Genomic DNA, 24,238 nt, shown 5'->3' with positions numbered 1-24,238 from the left:
TAATTTTATTTTGGACGGCTTCATTATAAGCAAAATTACAATTATTAAATTTATAATACAAATTTTCTATCTCTAAGATACAAATGAAAAATATACAAAAATGCAGGGCTCTAAAGGGATAAGACAATGGCCGATTAACTGATGCACAATTCCAATGATGACACATAAAATTACCCTTTCAGTAGATTATAATTAGTGGTTGATACCTTTGGAACACTAAATTTAATGCAAAAACCAATCAAAATTCAATATAAGTCTCCAAAGAAAACATTATTCTTAAACTATGGGGACTAGTGTAATTAACAGCTCAATGTCCCCTCCCTCCCTGCTGATTTCTAAACTTGTTTGAGGACAATTTTAGAAGATTTTTAAATTTAAAACTAAGTTTTGACTAAGGTATAATTTATGAAACACTATTAAAATTATCATATAAAAATCACAACATACTATTTTAAAAATCAACACGACATATTCTATAAAATTTTCTTGCCTATTAGTTCAGAGAGAGAGAGAGAGAGGACAATGGTCTGTTTATTACACTAGTCCCCAAAGTTTCAATGTTGAGTGTTCTATTCGACCAATAATTTTGATTTACTAAAGGGGTAATTCTGTGTAACATCATTGGGGATGTAAATTGATTTATCAGCCATTGTCTTATCCCTTTAGATTCCTGATACAAAACGATACCTCCGCCAATGTCTGAGAAACTGGCGAGCAACATGGACTATTAATGGTTGAATATCCCAAATGAAAATAAACAAAATTATCCCTTATATAGATTAAAATAAGAAGAGGTTTACATGTTTGGATACTACTAGTATGCAATTCAATAAAAGTACCCAAAGTTTTTAAAGCAACGAGTAGGATACTATTAATATAAAACCTTGGGTACCAGTGTAATTTACATTTCATTATCGCCTATTAAAAATGCTTCAACTACATATTAGTGGATTTTTTTCACTATTAAAAAGATAATATGCAAAATTATTTTTATTTAAAAAATAAAATAAAATCAAAAATTCAAAACTAAGGTCTCAACATCTAAAAATGGTTTTAGCGCATTTTTCTTATGCTCAAAGCGTCTACCCTTTGCAAGAACGGCTACAAAACGCTTCAAAGTTGAGCTAGAAATTGATAGAGATACTATTGGGGAAAATACTAGAAAATTTTAAGTTTGAAGGCCATGTCTAAAAAGGGTAAAATTGCTTTCAAAAGTTTTCATAAATAAAACACACTGTATCACATATGAATAAATCAACTTTTTAATTGGCCAATTATTGGTCACATAGTTAAATATTCATCTCTTATTGGTTGATTAATAATCATATGATGAAATAAACTCTTCCTATTGGTTGATTAATAATCATATTATTAAATAAACTCATTTCATTGGTCAAAGGATTGTCATGTTGTTAACAACTCTTCTGTGATTGGTTCAATTTGGTCACATGTTCAAAATCCTCTTATCCAATTGGCTAATTAAATTTCATTATGATTAAGAAAATCACTTCCTAATGGTTGATTAATAACCATATGATTAAATAAACTCATTTCATTGGTCAAAGGATTGTCATGTTGTTAACAACTCTTCTGTTATTGGTTCAATTTGGTCACATGTTCAAAATCCTCTTATCCAATTGGCTAAATAATTTTCATAAGACAAATAAACTCTTCCTATTGGTTGATTAATAACCATATGGTTAAATAAACTCATTTCATTGGTCAAAGGATTGTCATGTTGTTAACAACTCTTCTGTGATTGGTTCAATTTGGTCACATGTTCAAAATCCTCTGATCAAATTGACTAAATAATTTTCATAAGACAAATAAACTCTTTCTATTGGTTGATTAATAATCATATGATTAAATAAACTCATTTCATTGGTCAAAGGATTGTCATGATGTTCAATACTCTTCTATGATTTGTTCAATTTGGTCACATGTTCAAAATCCTCTTACCCAATTGGCTAAATAATTTTTATAAGACAAATAAACTCTTTCTATTGGTTGATTAATTTTCATTGGACAATTAATGGTCACATGATCAAATTCGCTTCTCTGATTGGCTATTAAATTTATATACTACAATATAAACTTTTTCTATTGGTTGATTTATGAACAAATAAAATCTTTTCATTGGACAAATAATAGTTATGCAATATAAGCTACGATTGATGAATCTCAAATTGCTAAAATCTCAACTTTTCAATACTCAAGTAATGTGCAGTAATAATATCAACATAAGGCTCTGCGCATACAGGAAGGGAGGGGACAATAGGCTGTGTATTACTCTAGTCCCCAAAGTTTTATAGTAACGTTTTCTTATACGTTAGCATAACAACTTTAGGGACTTTGATTTTGATTGGTTGGTTATTTAAGTTGAGTGTTAAAAGGTTGTATTTGGGGACTAGTGCAATAAACAGCCCAATGTCCCCTCCCTCCCTGTGATGTTTTTTATGTGAATTCAGCTATTTTCAATATCAGATTATTCTATAAATGCTTTATTTTAGAAAAGAGCTATTTATCGCATTATATTATTGCAAAATCTTGCAAAATATAGCTTTTCTGTGCGTAACATAGCAACTAGATTCTTCAAGATTTTCAGGGTTGTTCATCAATCATCTTGGTCACTCTCAATTAGTTTATGAAGGACTTCCAGCGCTTGCTCAACCTTTTTCAAGTTTCTCAAGGTACCTAAACAAAATGATAATTATTTATGGTATCAAAGACAGCTTTACGTAGATAGTAAAATGAAAATTTAAACCATGTTAGTGCCAGGGCAATGGAGACACAGATTTAACAAAACTGGTATTTATCTTATGATTTTTATTTATATGTACGTGGAAAATTGTATGCAATATGATGCTATACATGATTTTCCAGAATGGCTGAGAATAGGTTATAATCCACCGGACATTAATCGGTTTTAAAGCCATTCTGGAAAATTGTTGTTTTAATTAATTTTGTGTATCATCATCAATTATCATTGGAGATGTACATCAATTTATCGGCCATTGACTAATCGGCGGATGTATAACTGAGAACCAGTTCTAATCCAGGGGATACCTGACAATTCTCTGGAGGTTTTCTTTGCTGGACTGCATGGCAAGTCCACATCCTCCAACAAGTATAATACTGTCTCCAGTGTTGTCGCCTAGATACAGCATATCATAAAGTTTGTAAATTTTTATATGTTTGATCATGTATTTGCCCAACACTCTGTCAAAAATACTTTTAAAACAGACCTTTTTTGAACCAATATACAAAAACAGTTCCTTTATAAACCCAAGAAATCATTTTTGTAATATTATAACAAACAGACAATCAGACAAATTTAACAGACTGCCAAACAAACAAACATACAGACATACACACAGACAAAAAATACAAACAAACAGACAGACATACTGTTAAGACATACTGAAAGACATTCTGACAGATATATTTACAGAAATACTGAAAGACAGATACAGACTGACAAACAGACAAAAATACTGCCAGATAAATAGACAGACAGACATAAATAATGACAAACATACTGACAGACAGACAAACAAACAGACAGTCATACAGACAAACAAACAGACATACATACATACTGCAAGAAAGACAAACAGACAGATAGATAGACAGACAGATAGATAGACAGACAGATAGATAGATAGACAGACAGACATGCGTACTGCAAGATAGACAGACAGATAGATTGAGACATACTAAAACAGACAGATACAGAAAAAACAGATAAACATACAAGCTGACAGAGATACTGACAGCCAAACAGACAGACACAGAGACAAACATAAAGACAGATACATACAGACAAACAGACAAACATTCTGATAGAAAGATAGACAAATAGATAAACAGACAGACAGACAGATAGATAGATACGAACCTGATCTTCATCTGCTGGTGGAAAAGTGAGTCCTGCTCGCTTCAGTATTGACTAAAATGATAACATTTATCTTAAGTGTTTAAACATTTTAACCACTATTTTAAATCTACAGAAGGGTTGATTTTGTGTCATCATTAATTGACATATATCATAAAATTTATCTTGAGTGTTTAAATGTTTCAACTAGGGTTGGGCCGGATACTTTTTTGGCCGGATACCGGATACCGGATATCCGGCTGATTTCAAACGCAGGATATCCGGCTAACGCCGGATATGGGTTGTTTATTGCACTAGTTCTCAAGGTTTTACAATAACATATTCTTATTCATTAGCTTTGGAGACTTTTACTGACTTTTGATTGGTTCTTTTATTAAGTTGAGTGTTCAAACGTTTTAACCACAAATTGTCATCTACAGGAGGGGTAATCATCAAAGGGAATGTACATCAATTTATCAGCCATTGTCTTTTCCCTTCAGATCCCTCAGTTTTATATACTTATTTATAGCATCGTATTAAAGACATCTTGCTGCGGATATTATGCCGATGGTATGACTGAGAACCGGTTCTAATCCAGCGGATATTAATCGGTTTTACTTTATTTCCTTACCTGTGTGTTATTGCATAATTTGCTTGATACTGAATAAATTGTTGAAATGACTAGATTATCCAGAGCCTCCAATCTTGATCTTGATCTAAATATTTTAGAGCGTTGGAAATTATTATAGATTGTGGGAATATAGGGCGTGGGAAAATATTGAAGAGTGTGGGAAATATTATAGTGCGTGGGAAAATATTATAGAGTATAGGAAAATATTATAGGGCATGGGAAAATATTTTAGAGTGTGGGAAATATTATAGAGGGTGGGAAAATATTAAAGAGGGTGGGAAAATATTATAAAGCATGGGAAAATCTATAGAGCACGGGAAAATCTTATAGAGTGTGGAAAAGTATTATAGAGCATGGGAAAATATTATTGAGCATGGGAAAAAATTATAGAGCGTGGGAAGGGGAAGGTTTCAGTGACAAGAACCTGATGGATCTATGCGAGCTGGATGGATAGATAATATAGAGCGTGTGAAAATATTATAGAGCATGTGAAAATATTATACATACCTAGAAGGAGAAGGTTTTGGTGACAAGGACCTATTATAGATGGATCTATGTGAGCTGGATGGATAGATGGGCAGGATCAACTCATCTTCGTCCAAATAATAATGCCGTGGCACTCCTTCAGCCTAAAGGAACAAGAATAGTTATTTCCAGTATGGCTTTGAAAACAATTAATATTCGGTGGATTATAACCGGTTCTCAATGATACTGAAAAATTATGTATAGCATCAAATTACAGATAATTTTCATAATACAGTGAATAAATGACATCAACATCTTTAGTGTCAGGCCAAGATTCAAACCTATCACCTTCTTGACAATGCGCGGATATGCTACATGTTGAGCCACGGTCATGGGTGTGCTTAATACTAACAATGGATGAATCACAACTGAAACGATAACCTCCATATTCTTATCTATACAACATAGTAGCAGTAGGAACTGTTTTAACATCTTTAGTTTTGACGTGGTATCGAGCTGAGATTCGAACCTATCACCTCATCCAGAGCCATAATCCTTGGTGCTCTTGTCTTTACAACATTGCAGCAGTAGGAACTGCTTTTAACGTCTTTACTTATGACACTTTACATCAGGCCAAGATTCGAACCTATCACCTCCTCAAAAATGAGCCGATGCACTACGTATTGAGCCACAGTCGCGGGTATGCCAAATACTTACATTAGATGAATCACATCCGGAACCATAATCCTCGGTGCTCTCATCTTCACTTGTGTTCCCGCGCATTCCACCACCACGTGGTGCAAAATCATCCGGATGTGTGCCCTGCGCAGTCATATGGATATTTTCTCATATTCATTCAAAATTGATTATTATCCAGTGGATTAGAAGCAGTTCTAAGCAATACTGCGGAGAGTATCATTCATTACGGTGACTTAATTTGGGACACCTGCCATGCTTGGCGAGGGTGAGGTAATAATGAGTAGCTCTCATGAGATAGCGGGTCAAGTCATAATGTGCTTGAACGTGGAGCTTGATAGCCCAAGTGACTATGCAAAAGTGTCTCAGCTTACTCCATGACTACTTAGATCCAAACCCTAAGAAAAATTATGAACAGCATCATATTCTATCCAGTTTTCTATGTATATAAAAATGTACAAATCATAAGATTAAAACAATTCTTTTGACCATGCCTTCGGCATCTTGGGGCTAAAAAAAGCTGGTTTTAATCTTATAATTGTACATTTTTAAATCCGCGGAAAGCTATTTATGATACTATGCAAGAAATAACTATTACCATGTGGCATTAGTGTGAATGATAACGCTGAATATGTCATAAAAGGAAGATGTAAGGCTTGCATTGAGCTAAAGATTGTCGCTCCTAAATGAAATGTAAACTAACTAGAGGCTATGCCCTTAGAGGCCTCAACTTGAAGTGGGAGGAGAGGATCCTGCCCCAATTCTCAGATTTTAAAAGAATATTCAAAATATATATTTTTTTAGGTGGAGGGATGGGGTTCATTTTTTAGGTGAAGGGATGGAGTTCATTTTTTAGGTAGAGGGATGGGGTTCATTTTTTAGGTGAAGGGATGGAGTTCATTTTTTAGGTGGAGGGATGGGGTTCATTTTTTAGGTGAAGGGATGGAGTTCATTTTTTAGGTGGAGGGATGGGGTTCATTTTTTAGGTGAAGGGATGGAGTTCATTTTTTAGGTGGAGGGATGGGGTTCATTTTTTAGGTGAAGGGATGGAGTTCATTTTTTAGGTGGAGGGATGGGGTTCATTTTTTAGGTGAAGGGATGGAGTTCATTTTTTAGGTGGAGGGATGGGGTTCATTTTTTCTAGCCATTAATAATCAGATTAAAGGTTATACTGGAAAAACATTAATTTTGCCATAAACCATAAAAAAATATCCATAAAATTTCCTGTAAACTGTACATACGCAATTGATGATGGTCTGACTCTCCGCTATTTCCATTGCTTGCACCGCGCATGCGTATATTCTCATAATGGAACGAGGCACTGCGCTGCATGGGAGGTGGTTGATCACTTGTTGAAGCCACGTGGTGGGAGCCTCGACTTACGGCACCACCGTGAATCAAGCTTTGGCTCATTTCCTGTAACAATAAAATTTGATATTAGTACATAATTGAGCATGACTTGTTGAAGCAAGGGGTGTACACCACAACTTCAAGCTATGTGAAGCTCTGACTCATTTCCTGAATACAAATCATCACCTGGATGAAATACCTTATAGGTCCATCAACCCAGGATAACTAAGGGGAGCAAGATCTCTCCTTTTCCATCCAAACACCCAGGGTATTATGTTATGTAAAATCCATAAGACAACCAACTCTTGTATTGTACCTCCTTTGTCTGAGAAGTCTTAACTGTGCAAAGTAATGAGTTGCACCTGTTTTGGGCCAAGGCATTGCTCCTATTAGATTCAAACCTCCCCAATGACAGGTGGATGCACTACATGTTGAGCCATGGTCGTGAGTTTTTTTATAGAAATTATTATTGCATTGTTTTCACGACTCAAACCTGACACTTTAATGCAAAAGACCCAATAGTTAAGATTGAGGTTTAAAAGTCTCTACCTGAATTCTATTATGTTGAATAGACCCGGTCTGTTGGTGATGGGGAGGGGGGTTGGGAATGGAGCATAATGCGTGAGAAAATATCATAGAGTGTGGAAAAATATTATAGAGTGTGGGAAAATATTATAGAGTGTGGGAAAATATTATAAAGTTCTGTACCTGAATTCTTTTATGTTGAATAAACCCGGTCTGTTGGTGATGGGGGGGTTGGGAATGGAGCATAATGCATGAGAAAATATTATAGAGTGTGGAAAAATATTATACAGTGTGGGAAAATATTATAGAATGTGGAAAAATAATATACAGCATGGGAAAATATTATAAAGTGTGGGAAAATGTTACCACGTGGGAAAATATTATAGAGTGTGGGAAAATATTATACAGCGTGGGAAAATATTATAGAGTGTGGGAAAATGTTATAAAGTTGTGTACCTGAATTCTTTTATGTTGAATAGACCCGGTCTGTTGGTGATGGGGGGTTGGTGAGGGAGCATAGGCATTCCGTGGACTTCTTGCAAATCTGCCACCGTTGTTTTCGTTGGTGCCTGAAAACCTTCCGCCGCCACTATCGCTTTCTCCGCCACTTGACCTGTGAGAGCCAATTAACGAGGAGTTACCAATGCTACGATCGCAGTTTGCACTATTTCCGTTTTCACGGATAGTGCTGTTGGCACTGCCATTTCGGATACCAGCGGCGCTTGCAGTGGCGGATTTTAACGGATCGTAGTTTTTCCGCCGTTTCCACGCTTGGAATTCTGCCTCCTAGCAAAATAAACAAGTAGATAGATAGATAGGTAGATATATAGATGGTTAGATGGATCAGTATATATTTCAGGGGGGGGGGGCTGCATAAATAGTTGTAGGGATTGTCTCCACGTTTTCTTATTCGTTGGCTTAACATCTTTGGGGACTTTTCTTGAGTTTTGATTGGTTGATTTATTAGGTTGTGTGTCCAATCATTTCAACCACTATTTGTAATCATTGCTTTTCATCATTGGAGATGTACATCAATTTATCGGTCATTGCTTTATCCCATTAGATCCCTCAGTTTTATATATTTATTCAAAGCAAAGTATTTTATACAGCTTTCCGCGGATATTATGCGGATAGTATGACTGAGAACCGGTTCTAATCCAGCGGATATTACCTTGGAAGTTAAGCATGAACTACTTCTACTGTTTTGTTTGTCAGTTGCCAATAATTTACTAAAAAAAATTTAATAGTTATTTCTCGTATCATATTATAAACGGCTTTCCGCGGATTTAGAATGTACAATTATAAGATTAAAACTAGTTTTTTTAGCCCCGTGGTGCCAAAGGCACCGGCTAAAAAAAACTAATTTTAATCTTATGATTGTACATTTCTATATTCGTAGAAAACTGGATATAATACGATGCTAGACATAGTTTTTTCGTATTCATGAGAACCGGCTCCTGTCCACCGGATTCGAATGAATACGAGAAAAATATTTTAAACAATTAAATCACGAAACCTTAAAAGAAAAACGTTTATATCTTTTAAAAAATGACGGACAGACAGACGGACAAAACAATGTATAGTTTAGATACGCATATATGTCTTAGGAATCTTCACTAAATATTTCAGACGTCTATCTTTAATAGTAGCTGAGCGGTATGGACTGACGGACAGACAAAGTGAAATATAGAGTAGCTTCACTACTAAAAATATGTTTATCAGTCTATCTGTCTGTCTATCTATCTATATATGTCATCTGTCTGTCTGTCTGTCTGTCTGTCTGTCTGTCTGTCTGTCTGTCTGTCATTCTGTCAATTTGTATATTTGCAAGTTTATCAATCTATCAATTACTACTATCAATCAATCTATCTCGTATATGGTGCATTATTTGCCAAATGTACCACTTTTCTGCACTACCTCCCCGATTTTGTTAATACTCTATATTTTGGTCCGTTGGGTGATTCAAGGATGCTGGATGGCCAAAAAAAAGTTTCAGAGTCCCTGGATGTCTAGATATCTAGCTATCTATGAAGGTAGGTAACAAAAATTTAAAAAACACCCATTTTTTCACAATTTAAAAAATTAATTTTTTCATCAATCTTACATCCAACCTATACATTTTATACACCAAAATGATCGTTTATTCATGTAAAAAGCGCACATTATACTATTTTGGCCAAAACTCTAATTTTACAGGGTGTCCAACAAAAAGTGTATTTTGGATATCTAGCGTAATACCCAAAATACCTGTCCGAAAAAAAATCATTTTTTTTTGGCTTAAATCCTGTGTTTTATCTATGGGCATATGTGGTATATAACGGTTCGGAGGACCTGGGACTATAAGGTTGTCAAATTTCATTTTGGAACACCCTGTAAATGTGATTTTTGTGTCTGTAGAGCTAAAACTTGGTCCAAATTGGCTATTTTTTTCAAATTACTCTAATATGTGTCTTAGTATGTTTGGCCATAGTGTTTTCTGACCAGATCAATATTTTCCTATTTTTTGGACACCCTGTATTTTCAAAAAAAGAAAGAAAAAAATTTAAGTTTTTTTTAAATTTTTTTTCTATTTTTAAGTTACTTAAAACTGTCATATAGATACAGATTTTGACTAATAACAATAATATTTGCCTATTTTACAAATTTTTACACTTTTGGGACACCCTGTGCATGTTTTTGAAAAATGATGGTTTTTGCCAATTTTTGGGAGGAAGGAGTCGTTTTAAGGCCATAGACTATTTCTTCATTTTTGTAGAACTTTTCAAGATACATCATTTGTTATTTATGCAAAAAGCGCAAAAACCGAACCGTTTTGCCGTTGTGTCTTAGTATGTTTGGCCATAGTGTTTTCTGACCAGATCAATATTTTCCTATTTTTTGGACACCCTGTATTTTCAAAAAAAGAAAGAAAAAAATTTAAGTTTTTTTAAAAATTTTTTTCTATTTTTAAGTTACTTAAAACTGTCATATAGATAGAGATTTTGACTAATAACAATAATATTTGCCTATTTTACAAATTTTTACACTTTTGGGACACCCAGTGCATGTTTTTGAAAAATGATGGTTTTTGCCCATTTTTGGGAGAAAGGAGTCGTTTTAAGGCCATAGACTATTTCTTCATTTTTGTAGAACTTTTCAAGATACATTTATTTATGCAAAAAGCGCAAAAACCGAACCGTTTTGCCGTTATTCACTGCCAAAGGCGGACTTTTTTACGTTTTTGCCGTTCCCAAGGATTTAATGCGCATTTTAGGTAGGAAGACGTTGATTTTTCAAGATTACTCTGAAGTACTTTTATTTAGGAAATTTAATTTTCTAAAATTTATATTAAGTCAAATTTTTTGTGCAGCGTTTTTCGTCGAGATGGATTTCAATTGTTAAAACAAGAAAATGAAGTGTATATAATATAAATAATTGCTATAACATAAGTAATAAAAGAAACATAAACCATGTGCATTTGAAATTCCTTTTGACAAAAATCGGTTGGATATACCAAAATTTTTACTTTATATGAAATTTAGTAAAATAAAATGCCTAAATAAAAGTATTTAACAGTTATCTTGAAAAATCAACGTCTTCCTACCTAAATGCGGGAACGGCAAAAAACGTAAAAAATTCCGCCTTTGTCGGTGAATAACGGCAAAACGGTTCGGTTTTTGCGCTTTTTGCATAAATAACAAATGATGTATCTTGAAAAGTTCTACAAAAATGAAGAAATAGTCTATGGCCTTAAAACGACCCCTTCCTCCCAAAAATGGGCAAAAACCATCATTTTTCAAAAACATGCACAGGGTGTCCCAAAAGTGTAAAAATTTGTAAAATAGGCAAATATTATTGTTATTAGTCAAAATCTCTATCTATATGACAGTTTTAAGTAACTTAAAAATAGAAAAAAAAATTTAAAAAAACTAAAATTTTTTTCTTTCTTTTTTTGAAAATACAGGGTGTCCAAAAAATAGGAAAATATTGATCTGGTCAGAAAACACTATGGCCAAACATACTAAGACACATATTAGAGTAATTTGAAAAAAATAGCCAATTTGGACCAAGTTTTAGCTCTACAGACACAAAAATCACATTTACAGGGTGTTCCAAAATGAAATTTGACAACCTTATAGTCCCAGGTCCTCCGAACCGTTATATACCACATATGCCCATAGATAAAACACAGGATTTAAGCCAAAAAAAAATGATTTTTTTTCGGACAGGTATTTTGGGTATTACGCTAGATATCCAAAATACACTTTTTGTTGGACACCCTGTAAAATTAGAGTTTTGGCCAAAATAGCATTATGTGCGCTTTTTACATGAATAAACGATCATTTTGGTGTATAACATGTATAGGTTGAATGTAAGATTGATGAAAAAATTAATTTTTAAAATTGTGAAAAAATGGGTGTTTTTTAAATTTTTGTTACCTACCTTCATAGATAGCTAGATATCTAGACATCCAGGGACTCTGAAACTTTTTTTTTGCCATCCAGCATCCTTGAATCATCCAACGGACCAAAATATAGAGTATTAACAAAATCGGAGAGGTAGTGCAGAAAAGTGGTACATTTGGCAAATAATGCACCATATCTATCTATCTATCTACCTGTCAATGTAGTCTATCTATCTATCTATCTATATATCTATCTATCTATCTTTACCTCTGTGGTTTATTAGCAGGTTTAGAACTAACAACTCCTGGCCTCGAAATTGCTAAAATAAAAATAAGATTATCATCCATTGTCTTATCCCTTAAAATCCCTGCTCCTATGTATTATAAACACAATTAAGCAAGAATATTCAAGGATGACAACATCCATAATAGCGAAGCTCTGAAACAGTAAAACAAACGAACATTAACACTTGTGTAGAGTGTCAGAACTGAATATACAAAATATAAAGTTTTGACAAAATTATTTTTACGTAAATTTGTTGCTATTCTTAACACACATAATACTGTTTAATGACATACTGACATTTTTAAGACTTGATTATAAAGATGTTTTGTTTATAAAATTGTACCTTATTGTAATAAGAATCAGTAATAAAAAAATCAAATGAATCGGATTATTACATCACGTAGAAAGTTGTTATTAAAAAAGTTAAAAGTTAACATATCTAAAATGGAATTACAGACTTTCTAGTAACAATTATAGATGTAATACGCTTTCCAAATAGCACCTAACTGCTACAGGAATCATAATGTAAAGTTTGAAATCGATAGGACAATTCTAACATGCCTAACTTAACGACGGACGGACGGACCGACCCCAATTATACCTTCGCTTTTAAAAACTAAATATACCAACCTTTAAGTTAATGTGTGTTGCCCCTAATGATAAACCTACCAACCACCCCCCCCCCCTGAAAATTTCCGCGGTACCCAAAGTATTACAACAGTATCTAATTGGACATCGGGAACTGTAATTTACTGTGGTACCCAAAGTATTATAATAGCATCTTATTAGACATTTGGGACTGTAATTTACCGTAGTACCCAAAGTATTAGATATTATTAGATATTGGGGACTAAAATTTACTGTGGTACCCAAAGTATTATAACAGCATCTTATTGAACATTGGGTACTAAAATTTACTGTGGTACCCAAAGTATTATAACAACATCTTATTAGACATTGGGGACTGTAATTTACCGTGGTACCCAAAGTATTATAACAGCATCTAATTAGACATTGATTACTGTAATTTACTGTGGTACCCAAAGTATTATAACAGTATCTTATTAGTTATTGGGGAATAAAATTTACTGTGGTTCCCAAAGTATTATAACAGCATCTTACTTGACATTGGAGACTAAAATTTACCGGGGTACCCAAAGTATTAAAAGACTGTAAATACCAACCTTTAAGTTTATGAGGGTTCCCCCTCATACTGAACCTGCCCCCATCCCCTCTGTTTAGGGAGGAGGGGTGTCTCCCAACCTCCCCCCGGCTGAAGTATCCGCTGCTGTCGGAGCTGGCGGATTTTGCACTGCCCCTCTCCTCATATCTAAATAGAGAGATAGATAGATAGATAGATAGATAGATAGATAGATATATAGATAGATAGATAGATAGATAGATAGATAGATAGATAGATAGATAGATAGATATATAGATAGATAGATAGATAGATAGATAGATATATAGATAGATAGATAGACATAGACAGACAGATAGACAGACAAACAGATAGATAGATATCTTCTCTAGTTGACCTCCCAATGAGAAGGAGATATAGATAGATAGATATATAGACAGACAGACAGACATACGGAAAATTATAAAGACAAACAGACATACAGACAGATATATAGATAAATAATATGCTACACTATCTATCTTCTCTGTTAGATAGATAGACAAATAGACAGAAAGACAAACAGATAGATAGATATACATACATACACACAGACAGACAAACAGATAGAGAGATAGATAAATAGATACTTACTTGAATCCTCTCTAGGTGACCTCCTATTGTGAGAGATAGACAGACAGACAGACGTACAGACCGACAGATTTATAGATAGATATATACTAACTTAATATCCTCTCTTAGTGACCTCCCAATGAGGGATAGATAGACAAATTGATAGATAGATAGACACACATACATACAGACAGACAGACATATATAAATAGATAGAGACGAAGCACAATCTGTACTACTTTTGATTCCTGTGACGTCATAAAAATGAGGGATTATCAATTTCTTTCTTTCCCACTTCTAATCACATCCCCCTAATTTTTATGACGTCACAGGAATCAAGCGTAGGACAGATTGAACTTCATCATAGATAGATAGATACATATGAATAGATAGATAGATACATGTGAATAGATAGATAGAAACATATGAATAGATAGATAGATATATATAAATAGATAGATAGATAGATACATATGAATAGATAGATAGATACTAACTTGATATCCTCTCTAGGTGACCTCCCAATACTTGAACTAGAACTTTTTCTTCCAGAAACCGGTTCTTTCTTTCGTCCTGAAATTCATAGATAGATAGATAGAAAAATACTTAGATAGATAGATAGATACATAAATATATATAAAGATAGATAGATAGATAGAAACTAGTTCTTTCTTATGTCCTGAAAATTATAGATAGATAGATACATACAATGATAGATAGAAACTGGTTCTTTTTTATGTCCTGAAATTTATAGATAGATAGATAGATAAATACATAAATATATATAAAGATAGATAGATAGAAATTGCTTCTTTCTTACGTCCTAAAATTTATTGATAGATAGATACTTAGATAGATAGATAAATACATAAATAGATATAAAGATAGATAGATAGAAACTGGTTCTTTCTTACGTCCTAAAATTTATTGATAGATAGATAGAAACTGGTTCTTTCTTACATACTGAAATTTATTGATAGATAGATAGATACTTAGATATAGATAGATAGAAACTGGTTCTTTCTTACACACTGAAATTTCCACAACTTTGTTTGCATGACCTTTTTCTGGAGGTCCATTTAGTCAGGGATCTAAAGGTATATGACAATGGACAATAACTTGATGTACATCCTAAATTATGATACACAAAATTACCCCTTCTGAAGATTCAAGTTAAACAACCAATTAAAATTAATTTTAGTCCCCTTAGTTTTTAAGCCAACGAAAAAACTAACGATATTATAAAACTTTGGGGACTAGCCTAATAAACAGTCATTGGTCAATTTGTATGTATACTGGCCTGTCATTGGTCAATGAATATATCAATTAATTAATCAGAGTATCATATTTTTTCAAGGTATTGCAAAACCGATTAATATCCGGTGGATTAAAACTGGTTCTTAGTCATACTATCCGCATAATATCCGCGGAAAGCTGTCTATAATACAATGCTATTACCTGAAGCTATCAGAGGATCATAATTTTTTCTCCGCTCCCATGCTTCTTTAGCGCTCACTCCATCATTACTAAAATATTGAAACCGATTAATATCCGGTGGATTAGAACCGGTTTTCAGCCATACTATCCGCATAATATTTGCGGAAAGACGTTTATAATACTTCTAATTCCGATTCTTTAGCGCTGACTCCGCCATTACTAAAATATTGAAACCGATTAATATCCGGTGGATTAGAACTGGCTCTCAGCCATACTATCCGCGGATAATGCTCGCGGAAAGCTGTCTATAATACGAAGAGATAAACAACTATAAAAATCAGGGATCTAAAGGGATAAGACAATGGCTGATAAATTGATGTATTGAAATCGTATTGTATTATTATACAATTTTCTACGAATATAAAAATATACAATCATAATATTAAAACCGCGCGTTCTTTCGTAATCTCAGAACTAACAAACCTAGTTTTAATGTTATAATTGAACATTTTTATATCCGCGGAAAGCTGTTTACGATACGATGCGATAAATAACTATTTCTTAACTTTACAACTTTGGACTCTTTTGATGGAATTTCAATGGTTGGTTCATAAATTTGAGTGTCCAAACATTTCAACCACTATTATAATCTACAGAAGGAGTAATTTTTTTATAATTGGGAATGTATGTATATTAATTTATCGGCCATTGTCTTATCCCTGTATATCCCTGCGGATTGACGGTAGTACGTATAGACATACCTAAATAGTTATAGAGTAGATTTCTAGAAAACAAGGAGGATGACAACATCCATAAAAGCAAAGAACTGAACGGTAGGACAAACGGACATTAACACGTGTATATTGTCAGAACTGAATAATAAGAATATAAATGTATAAGAGTCGAAGCAAAATTGTAAGTAAATTTGTTGAAAAACTGCTTTATACAGGATAATGTTTATGGACATACTTACATTTTTAGGACTTGATTATAGAGCTGCTTCGCTTATAAAATTATACTTTGTTGTCCCAGTAATCAATATAACAAAAATCAGAATAATCGGATGAATAGATCACACAAAAATTTGTTGTAAAAAAAAGTAAAAAAATCAACATGTTTAAAAGGACGTACGGACATTTTGGTAATGATTATAGAGTAGCTACGCTTAATAAATCGTACCAAACTATTAAAGGAATCACCATGCAAAATTTGAAATCGATAGGACAATTCTAACATGCCTAAATTAACGACAAAAGCTATCCGTTACGGACGGACCGACCCTAATTATAGAAAAGCTTCGCTTTTAAAAAGATGGACGAAATTACATACAGATGTACGAGCGAACATTTAGCGAATCCGCTCGTCGTTAGGGAATTGATGAGATCAAGTCTCTCGCCTCAACAACGCCGCGTCAAAACTAAAGACGTTAAAACTTATTTTGGGAAAGCCTAAAATAACACGTGTGACGTCATAAAAATCCATCTATTTTTTTGAGGGTTTCCTTTCCCACTTCTCCTCTCAACCTTCCTTATTAGACATATTTTTATGACGTCACACGTGACATTTTAGGCTTTCTCCTTATTTTACCTCGGTAATGTTGTGGTAGATTTTTTCTTGACTATGGTTGACGTTTTTATGGCCCTACTCGTGCTTGTGGTGTGTCCAGATACCTACAGATAGATAGATAGATAGATAGATAGATAGATAGATAGATAGATAGATAGATAGATAGATAGATAGATAGATAGATAGATAGATAGATAGATAGATAGATAGATAAATAGATGTGTGTGTGTAGCCATTGTTTCTTAGTGTTTGGACCTAAGTAGTCATGGAGAAGGACGAGACACTTTTGTATAGCCACTAGGGCTATCAAGCTCCACGCTCAAGTACATTATGACTTGACCCGCTGTCTCAAGGGAGCTACTCTTTGTTACCTCACCCTCGCCGAGTATGGCAGGTGTCCCAAATTAAGTCACCGTAATGAATGACGCTCTCCGCAGAGGAGCTTGGGATAAGGGTTGTACAGATATTATCTACGTGACTATTAAGTATCCAAACCACTCAATAATCTCCCTTCTTACACAACCAGGGGAAGTTGTGTGAACGTATTCAACTGAGAAATTCGAGTTGCCAAATGGGGACTTGAACTCGAACTCTAATCACCGTAACCCAGTTTGTTACCACTGAGCTACGACGCCCCTAGATAAATAGATAGATAAATAGATAGATAGATAGATAGATAGATAGATAGATAGATAGATAGATAGATAGATAGATAGATAGATAGATAGATAGATAGATAGATAGATAGATAGATAGATAGATAGATAGATAGATAGATAGATAGATAGATAGATAGATAGATAGATAGATAGATAGATAGATAGATAGATAGATAGATAGATAGATAGATAGATAGATAGATAGATAGATAGATAGATATATAGATAGATAGATAGATAGATAGATAGATAGATAGATAGATAGATAGATAGATAGATAGATAGATAGATAGATAGATAGATAGATAGATAGATAGATAGATAGATAGATAGATAGATAGATAGATAGATAGATAGATAGATAGATAGATAGATAGATAGATAGATAGATAGATAGATAGATAGATAGATAGATAGATAGATAGATAGATAGATAGATAGATAGATAGATAGATAGATAGATAGATAGATAGATAGATAGATAGATAGATAGATAGATAGATAGATAGATAGATAGATAGATAGATAGATAGATAGATAGATAGATAGATAGATAGATAGATAGATAGATAGATAGATAGATAGATAGATAGATAGATAGATAGATAGATAGATAGATGAATCTAAAATTAATAAATTAGGTTGTCTAAAGCAATTCCTCCTATCAATGTATATATTAAAATGTATACTTGCCTGTCATTGGTCAAATTAAATGTATACTGGCCTACCATTGGTCATAAAATATAGACTGGCCTACCATTAGTCAAATAAAATGTAAACTGGTCTACCATTGGTCAATTAAAATGTATACTGGCCTACCATTATTGGTCAATACCATTAATTTGTACTGGTCTGTTATTGGTCAAATTAAATGTACACTGGCCTACCATTAGTCAAATTAAATGTATACTGGCCTACCATTAGTCAAATTAAATGTACACTGGCTTACCATTAGTCAAATTAAATGTACACTGGCCTACCATTAGTCAAATTAAATGTACACTGGCCTACCATTAGTCAAATTAAATGATAATGGCCTACCATTAGTCAAATTAAATGTATACTGGCCTACCATTGATTAAATTAAATGTTTACTGGCCTACCATTAGTCAATTTAAATGTATACTGGCCTACCATTAATCACATTAAATGTTTACTGGCCTACCCTTAGTCAAATTAAATGTATACTGGCCTACCATTGATCAAATTAAATGTTTACTGGCCTACCATTAGTCAAATTAAATGTACACTGGCCTACCATTAGTCAAATTAAATGTACACTGGCCTACTATTAGTCAAATAAAATGTATACTGGCCTACCATTAGTCAAATTAAATGTATACTGGCCTACAATTGATCAAGGGCGATCCGACCGCCATGGATGTTTTATAGTTTTAACAAAAGATCAATCTGTTATGGACGAACGGACTGACCCTAATTATAGACAAGAATTGCTTTTCAAATTATTACTCTATATTTAAAAATACCGATTACGCCCCCTAAAAGCCTCTAGGTGCACCAAAAGTTTTTTTTTTTTTGGGGGGGGGGGAACAGCTTAAGTTTATAAAAGAAAGAGTAAAAAAAAATTGGGGGGGGGGGTGATTTATCTGGAAAGGGTGGAGATACACAACCCCAAAATAGTTATAAACTTTCCTTGGATCTATAAGAAGCTTCTCTGTAGAGGAGAACCATATCGGTTCAGTAGTTAGCGAGATCCTTCGGTACAGCCAAACAGAAACACTGACAAACAAACATCTTGTTACTTTATTATAAGTATAAAATTAATTTTAGGACATTTGCCTCCTGGAGATCAATACTCATCAGGTAAACACTTTTTTAATATTGTGGCAAATAGATAACTAGTGTCTGTTTGTCTGTTCTTACACATGGATCTAAAGGGATAAGACAATGGAATGTAGATAGGTTTAGGCACCTTAACTGTCCAATTTGGTCAATTTAGAACAAAATTAGAAAGATTTACATGAAGATACTTGTAATTTTCTCTAAAATAACTAATTTTATAACTAAGACAAAATAAGACAATAAAGGACGTTAGGTGAAGGTAGTCTAAAAATAAAAGTAAAATTTGATCACCAAAAGTAATTTTAAAATTTTCTACTATGGGAAGATACTAACTCAATTTAGGGAAAGCTTGTTCTGAACTCACCATAAGGTCCCAGTACGTCCTGTGTAAACCATTTCTGCGGGTTTTTTTCTAACCTAACACGCCTTTGGGTGGGGTGTGTCTGTTCTTGTACATGGATCTAAAGTAATAAGATATTGGCCGGTTTGCTAGGGTCTGTTTGTCTCTGGGATCTAAAGGGATAAGACAATGTCCGGATTACTAGGGTCTGTTCGTCTATTCTTGTAAATGGATCTAAAGGGATAAGATAATAGCCGGATTACTAGGGTCTGTTTGTCTATTCTTGTACATGGATCTAAAGGGATAAGATAATGGCCGGATTACTAGGGTCTGTTTGTCTGTTCTTGTACAAGGATCTAAAGGGATAAGACAATGGACGGTAAATAATGTACATCTCCAATGATAATACAACTTTGCTTCCAATTTCTATTTCACCACATGGCCGCTCTACCAACGTGGCCGAGTAACTTCCTTGTTTTTAAATTATTCTCGGTAACAATAAAGTTGCCAACTCTCTTTCTATTTCAACAACTGCAGAGCAATATCTGTGTCACCATGTGTCACCTGTTATTATATTAATCTCTGTATCTGTAAAGTTGCCAACTCTGTTTACATTTTTAGTGTACTCAACACCCACTGAGCAATTTCCGGTTTCCCACGTTTTAAATTATTCACTGTCTGTTTCTACTTTTAGTTTACTCAACACCCGCCGAGCAATTTCCGGTTCACCACGTGGCGGAGCGACCAACTCTACTGAATCAAGGTGGCAGGTTTTCTCAACAATATCACATGCAAGGTAACTTAATTTCCAGTATGGTTTCCAAACTGATTTAAATTAGAACCTGTTTTATGCCTTACTGAAAAATCATGTATCTTATTGTATTATATTTAGTTTCCTTATCATAGGATTATTAAAGGATGTCAAGGTTGTTTTCATCCCTAAACATGAAAACCTAAAAGTCGACATGATAAAAGCGATAATTGATGTACATCCCCAATAATGATACATAAAATCACCCCTTCTATAATGTACATTAAGTGGTTGAACTGTTTGAACCAACCAATCAAATTCAATCAAAGTCCCGGTAAAGGGGCGTCGTAGCTCAGTGGTAACAAACTGCGTTACGGTGATGAGAGTTCGAGTTCTAGTCCCCATGTGGCAACTCAAATTTCTCAGTTGAATACATTCACGCAACTTCCCCTGGTTGTGTAAGAAGGGGATTAGTGAGTAAGTTTGGATACTTAATAGTCAAGTACATAATATCAGTACTACCCTTATCCCAAGCTCCTCTGAGGAGAGCGTCATTCATTACGGTGACTTAATTTGGGACACCTGCCATACTCGGCGAGGGTGAGGTAATAATGAGTAGCTCTCATGAGATAGCGGGTCAAGTCATAATGTGCTTGAACGTGGAGCTTGATAGCCCTAGTGGCTATACAAAAGTGTCTCAGCCTACTCCATGACTACTTAGGTCCAAACCCTAAGAGACTATGGCTAATCAATCAATCAATCAAAGTCCCGGTAGTTGGTAAGCAAACAAATAAGAAAACCTTATCATAAAACATTGGGGACTAGTGTAATAAACAGCCCGTCGTCCCCTCCCTTCCTGGTATAAAAGTATGCTGGAATTATCGGGAAGGGAAGGGACATTGAAATGTTAATTACACTAGTACCCAAAGTATTATAAAAACATTTTCTTATTTCTTGGCTGAACAACTTTGGGGACTTTATTTTGATTCAAACGTTTCAACCACTTATTTTAATCAACTTAACAGGTAATTTTGTGGATTATCATTTGGGATGTACATCATTTGTTATCTGCCATTGTCAGATCTCTGAGTCCCTACAGTAGGAATTACAGGAGTTGCATATATTGTCCAGGGTTGGCAAAAATCCGGGTTTTTCTAGAAAAGTCTGCGGACATTTGAAAAGTCCAGTTTTAACTGAGCTGGATCTTTAAATCATTTCAATGGTGAGCTAAATCACCCCGCGCAGGATTTCAGCCAATCACAGCGGCGCATTTCGTTAAATACGCCGCTGTGATTGGCTGAAATTCTGCGCGGGGTGATTTAGCACACCATTGAAATGATTTAAAGATCCAGCTCTGGTTAAATTGTGGAAAAATAACAGAACAACCTGTATACAAACATTATTAATTTCACGTACCCCCCAACAGTATTTAGGCTACCGTTAACAACAACAACATGATAAATTTATATATATCATAGTATCAAAGACAGCTTTCCGCGGACATTATGTGCAGACTGGCCAGAGTGTACGTTTTGTACGTTTTGTACGTTACGCATCGAATCTGTGTACGTTCTGGACGTTATTTTGATATGTGTACGTAACATATTTTGAAATTTGTATTTTTGTACGTTTTACGTTTTTTAAAAATAATAAGAATCAAATATTATCAGAAAAGTAATTTGTATGTTTTGTACGAAAATTTTTGCAAAAACAATAGGTGTATTATTTAAATAAATTCAATAATATCTTCAATTTTCATAGAACAAAAATATGTATGTAAATTATGCATATATGTTATTAGAACTTACAGTTTAAATTTATGGATTTGAAATATATGTCCTATAGATATAGTTTAAACTATTGAACAGAAAGAGATATGCAGTTGACTAAATTCAAGTTTAAATGCATTTCATGCTACTACCCCTTTAATAGATTTTACGATAATTTTTTTCAAATTCTTTATATACTTGGGTAAATTTTCCGAGATATCATATGGTGCACAGTGTAGGATTAAGAAGTCTTATTTTTTGGTATCTTCAGTTTTTAAAGAATAAGAATCAAATATAAGTATAAAAGTATTTGTATATTTATTTGTATTTGTACAAAAAGTATTACAAAAATAGTATATTATCTATAATGCAAAGTAGAATGATGTCTGTCCGTCTGCTTGTCCGTCTGTATATCAGAAGCTTAATATCTCAGTAACCACTGAACCTATTGGGTTGTAGGCTATTTTCTCTGTCCTTCCATATCCCTTCAAGAACCAGTATTCAAAATGGTAGAAAAATAGCCTAAAACCATCTCAGTAACTGTGTGAAGTAGTTATGAAAATCTTAAGCATCAGACAAAAAACTTACTACTTTATTTAATAGAATATACTTAGTACGTAATAACAGGATGTGTGTGTCTCTGTCAGTTTATTTGTACCGAAGGTTCTCGCTAACCGCTAAACCGATATGGTTCTCTTTTACAGGGTAGCTTCTCATAGGTCTTGGGAGAGGGTACAACCACCCTCCCAAGAGAAACTACTCTTAGAAAAAAATCACAACCCTTCCCCTATTTTTTCTTTCTTTTTAAAATTGAAATCAGAAATGGGGGTGGTCTACTCCCCCTTCCCTCACTAAAAAAATTATTAGCGAAGCTACTCTATAATCACTTTGTCAGTCCGTTATGCTATCGGAGAAACGTGATTTTCTCGGCTCCTGTTTTTTGATTGAATAAGTTCACATTCTACATATTTTCATTGAGATTTGCCTTTTGGTTGGGTGCTAGATCTATTCCTAGATTTTCTTTTTTTCATGGTTTTCTCAACTTCTATTCAAGATAGACGGCTGAAATTTTCAGGGAATAAATAAATTCACATTCTACATATTTTCAAAAAGTTTCTTTAAGGTTTGTCTATTTGTTGCAGTGCTAGATCGATTCCTAGATGTATAGGTTTTTGTGATTTTCACAACTCATATTCCTGATAGACGGTTGTAATTTTCAGGGATTGTATTAGTTTTCATTCTTAATACTTCCACTAAATTTCATTGAGATTTGCTTATTGGTTGGGGGGCTGAATTTATTCCTAGATTTTCACGTTATTATATATTTTTAAAAGGTTTTGTGATTTATTTAAATAAGTTAAATGCTTATTTTTTACGACACTACTCTATAGTTTATATAGTTCCCAGATTTCCATCCATAACTTTTGAGCTTCGCTACTTAAGGATGTTGTCATCCTTGTTTTTTACTTTTTATTTTTAAATAAAAAAATGGGTTTTTGAATTCAACTCCCCCCCCCCCCCTAATCAAGTTCCTCTAGAGGCCTCTAAGGGCGTAGTCGCTGGTCCTTATAATAGGATATACTTTGTACATAATAACAGAATGTCTGTTTGTTTGAACCAAAGAATCTTGCTAACCACGGAACCGATATGGTTCTCCTTAACAGGATAGCTTCTCATAGGTTTTTGGAAGTTTTATAACTATTTTGGGGAAGAGTATCACCATCCACCCTCCCAAGAGAAATTGACTTTAGAAAAAAAAACTACCTCCTCCCCCCAAAAATGAATTTTAATTGCGATTTTAAGTTAATTTTTTTCCAGATGTCTATAAATAACTTTTGAGCTTCGCTACTTATGTATGTTGTCATCCATGTTTTTTTATTGAATTCAACTCTCCCCTCCTCAAGTGCCCCTAGAGGCCTTTAGGAGCGTAGACGCTAGTTCTTTTGAAT

The 24,238-nt window shown here is 33.9% G+C and overlaps 2 protein-coding genes across 2 annotated transcripts in view; one reads left to right on the top strand and one right to left on the bottom strand.

The window, feature by feature from the left end:
- Positions 1-571: 571 nt before the first annotated feature.
- Positions 572-17,065, bottom strand: LOC145307229 (uncharacterized). The gene is made up of 14 exons (XM_080149604.1): positions 16,989-17,065; positions 15,423-15,490; positions 14,462-14,537; positions 13,396-13,541; positions 12,194-12,245; positions 8,713-8,770; positions 7,998-8,327; positions 6,894-7,082; positions 5,688-5,795; positions 5,013-5,134; positions 4,506-4,590; positions 3,899-3,949; positions 3,067-3,154; positions 572-2,694 (listed from the first exon to the last, which is right to left on the bottom strand). Exons 4-14 carry the CDS (start codon positions 13,421-13,423, stop codon positions 2,615-2,617), a joined length of 1,191 nt encoding a protein of 396 aa, XP_080005730.1. The 5' UTR covers positions 13,424-13,541; positions 14,462-14,537; positions 15,423-15,490; positions 16,989-17,065; the 3' UTR covers positions 572-2,614.
- A 2,356-nt stretch (positions 17,066-19,421) lies between these two features.
- LOC145307460 (uncharacterized) overlaps positions 19,422-24,238 on the top strand; it is a 32,309-nt gene continuing 27,492 nt past the window's right edge. Inside the window, exons 1-2 of the mRNA XM_080149903.1 lie at positions 19,422-19,450; positions 20,464-20,565. Coding sequence (XP_080006029.1) covers positions 20,559-20,565 — 7 coding nt within the window. The 5' untranslated portion in view covers positions 19,422-19,450; positions 20,464-20,558. The remainder of the gene's footprint in view (positions 19,451-20,463; positions 20,566-24,238) is intronic.

This window comes from Acartia tonsa, chromosome 15 (assembly GCF_053477335.1).
Source record: "Acartia tonsa isolate MP-2025a chromosome 15, ASM5347733v1, whole genome shotgun sequence".
Taxonomy (NCBI): domain Eukaryota; kingdom Metazoa; phylum Arthropoda; class Copepoda; order Calanoida; family Acartiidae; genus Acartia; species Acartia tonsa.
Note: the sequence above shows the minus strand (reverse complement) of the source record. Positions and strands in the feature narration are given on the sequence as shown.

Excerpts from the sequence above, each read along its gene's own strand:
- LOC145307229 (XM_080149604.1), bottom strand. The coding sequence starts at position 13,423 with ATGAGGGGGAACCCTCATAAACTTAAAG. Across the intron at positions 3,155-3,898 it reads CACCAGCAGATGAAGATCAG|GCGACAACACTGGAGACAGT; the intron begins GTTCGTATCTAT and ends TGCTGTATCTAG. Across the intron at positions 2,695-3,066 it reads AACCTCCAGAGAATTGTCAG|GTACCTTGAGAAACTTGAAA; the intron begins GTATCCCCTGGA and ends CATTTTGTTTAG.